Below are 3,092 nucleotides of genomic sequence, written 5' to 3'. Positions count from 1 at the left end.
GAAATTGAGCTCGGAGTTTAATTATTTGGGCAAGTAATTTGGCAAAGGCTGTATTTCGGGTTGTAAGTAGACATACATGAGACCATCGAGTTGACGCATCAATTAAAACCATAAAGTACCTAAATGGGCCAGAAGATGGATGTATAGGACCACAAATGTCACCTTGAATTCTTTCTAAGAATTTCGGGGACTCGGTTTGAAGCTTAACTGGGGATGGTCGGACAATAAGTTTTCCTAAGGAACATGCTGAACAATGAAGTTCATCTTGGGATATTATCTTTTGAGTTTTAAGAGGATGTCCCACAGAATTTTTAATGATACGACGCATCATAGATACTCTTGGATGACCGAGTCTTTCGTGCCAAAGGGAAAATAGTTTTGGGTCTATGACTTTGGGGATGTTGACACTATGAGATTCAAGAACTCGTATACTTGTAACATATAATCCTGAAGAAACCGAGTGGAATTTTTCTAGGACCTTTTTATTGTCAACGGTGTTTGAGGTGATGAGAAGGTATTCTTTTTCATTCTCATTAATAGTTTCAACGTGAAACCCGTTAAGACGGATATCTTTAAAACTCAGTAGGTTTCTAGTTGACTTGCTAGAGTATAGAGCCCCTTGTATGTGTATGTGTGTCTTATTTGGTAGAAGAAAACTAGCTTTCCCAAAACCTTCTATTATATTTGATGTACCCGATATCGTCCAGACATGTGAGTTGGTTTTAGTCAACTGTGAGAAGTATTTCTGATTTTGTAAAATAGTGTGTGTGGTTGCGCAGTCAACAATGCATATATCTTCCATCTCTATATATAAACAAAAAACATCTTTATTAAAAACAAACCGAGTACATAGAACAACAACATGAAACAAGTACATAAAATGAGTACATAAGTAAAACACAAAGAAAATAAGTAAAGCATGGCAATACATATGAAGTCTAGTCGTCTAAACCATAATAAAGATTAGCACCAGTATCTATTTCATTTGAGGCCTTATTGACTGGTTCATTAACTAGATTATAATTAGCGAAGTTGGTTTCTACTCTCTTTCCATTATCCCTCAGATCCGCACCTATGACAGATGCCTCGGTTCTCTCCTTCTTGGGGAGCCTTTCTTTTATTTGGCACTTCACGTTGCCATTTCTGGTGGCCAGAGTTGTAACCATCACGTTGCCACTTCAGGTGGCCAGAATGATATTGATTGTGAAATCGACCATGAAAATTTCCACGTCCACGGTTTCGTCCATAACCCCGTCCTCCTCTATGCCCTTTCCCACGTTCATTCTTCAGGAATGACGTGTTATGTACTTCAGGTAACTGGGCAGAGCCTGCGGGACGTATCTGATGATTTTTCAGTAGCAACTCATTATTCTTTTCAGCCACAAGAAGGAGAGATATCAGCTCGCCATATTTCTGAAAATTACGCTCCCTATATTGTTGAGCCAGGATCATAGTATTGGGGTGAAAGGTTGAGAGGGTCTTTTCAATCATTTCAGTATCAGTAATATTTTCACCACATAAAATTAATTTTGAGCCTATCTTGAAAAGAGCAGAATTATATTCAGCTACAGATTTAAAATCTTGTAACCTCAAATTAATCCAGTCATATCGGGCAGATGGAAAGTGAACAAGTTTTTGGTGATCAAATCTATCATTGAGATTATTCCAAAGGGTGAGTGGATTTTTGATAGTGAGGTATTCAGATTTTAGATCTTCGTGGATGTGATGCCTAAGAAAGATAATCGATTTTGCATTTTGTTCAACAGTTGGGATCTTTTCCGGGTCTATAGTATCTTTTAGGCCATTAGCACTAAGGTGTAATTCCGCATCAAGGACCCATGACAAATAATTATTTCCGGAAACATCCAAGGCAACAAACTCTAATTTTGCAAGATTCGCCATTCTGAATAGATTTTAAATAAGATATAATATGTCACGTAATATTTAAACAGGCAAGTTGAAATAATAAGTTTATACAAAAGTTACGACAGCATAGCCGGCCAGAAAACTTTTGATTATTACTTGACGGCAGCGCCATCTTTATACTAGTATTACTTGACGGCATAGCCATCTTTATAGATTTCAATCAGTAACATAAATATGTAATAATATTTAGAAGAAAATGAGGAAAAGAAAACGTACCTCTTTAATGAAATAGTTTTAGTTGATAGGGACTCGTGGGTCAGAATAAGTCGTAGCTCTTTCGAGAATAAAGTTTCAGTTGGCAGAGACTCGTGCTGATAACGTGTTATAAACCTTGACTGAAAATATTAGTTATGTTTAATGTAGAGGAAGTATAGGAGAATAGAAGATGGAGAGAAAGTTGTGTTGTATTTCATTAGCTAAATGAGCTATTTATAGTAGTTGGTTTACAAGGCTTACTAAGTAAGCTATTCAAATCTTCTTCATTAAGTATTACAAAACTTCCTCGATAAGCTTTACAAGTCTTCCTCGATAAGCTTTACAAGTCTTCCTTGGTAAGATTTGAGAGACTTCCTCAATACGTTTTGACAATCACTTTATTTTTTATTCAAATATTTTAACACTATCTGAATTATTTATGAAGTACGTACTAGTATACACTAGCTTAAACACCGAGGATGCAGAAATCTTTTTTAAAATTATATAATTTTTTAAAACAAAAATATTTTGAATTGAATTTTTTATATTTGTTCATTAATTTTTATTATTTCTACCTTTTTAAATAATATAACTTCATGATAATTATATTTATATATGTATATGTTCATATTTTTAAAAAAATATTATAGCGATTTAATAGTTTTTGGGAATAAAATACAATGTTTATTTTGTGTTGGAACTTTAATAAAAATATTATTTTAGAGATTTTATTACTTAATCGATAAACTATAAGAGTTATTTGAAAAAGACAACAGTACTGATTGAACGATATAATTTATTGATTATTTTATATGTGTTTTAAAAATAATAATAATTATGTTTAGTTAAAAGTTAATTTTTGGTTCATATCAATAGGATACGAATTATTCTTAATCTGATATTAATTTGATTTATCCTTACTTTATTTTATTTTAACCCGATGCCCATTACTACGACCAAATTCAACTAAT

General features: G+C 33.2%; 1 protein-coding gene across 1 annotated transcript; it reads right to left on the bottom strand.

The window, feature by feature from the left end:
* Positions 1-1,053: 1,053 nt before the first annotated feature.
* LOC141702425 (uncharacterized) lies at positions 1,054-1,902 on the bottom strand. The gene has a single exon (XM_074506111.1). It carries the CDS (start codon positions 1,900-1,902, stop codon positions 1,054-1,056), a length of 849 nt encoding a protein of 282 aa, XP_074362212.1.
* Between the last annotated feature and the right edge of the window lie 1,190 nt (positions 1,903-3,092).

The sequence above is a fragment of the Apium graveolens genome, unplaced genomic scaffold (assembly GCF_009905375.1).
Source record: "Apium graveolens cultivar Ventura unplaced genomic scaffold, ASM990537v1 ctg5073, whole genome shotgun sequence".
In the NCBI taxonomy this organism is placed as follows: domain Eukaryota; kingdom Viridiplantae; phylum Streptophyta; class Magnoliopsida; order Apiales; family Apiaceae; genus Apium; species Apium graveolens.
This window is presented reverse-complemented; position numbering and strand designations above follow the sequence as displayed.

What these genes read in the sequence shown, in the direction of transcription:
- LOC141702425 (XM_074506111.1), bottom strand. Translation starts at nt 1,902, where the DNA reads ATGGCGAATCTTGCAAAATTAGAGTTTGTTGCCTTGGATGTTTCCGGA.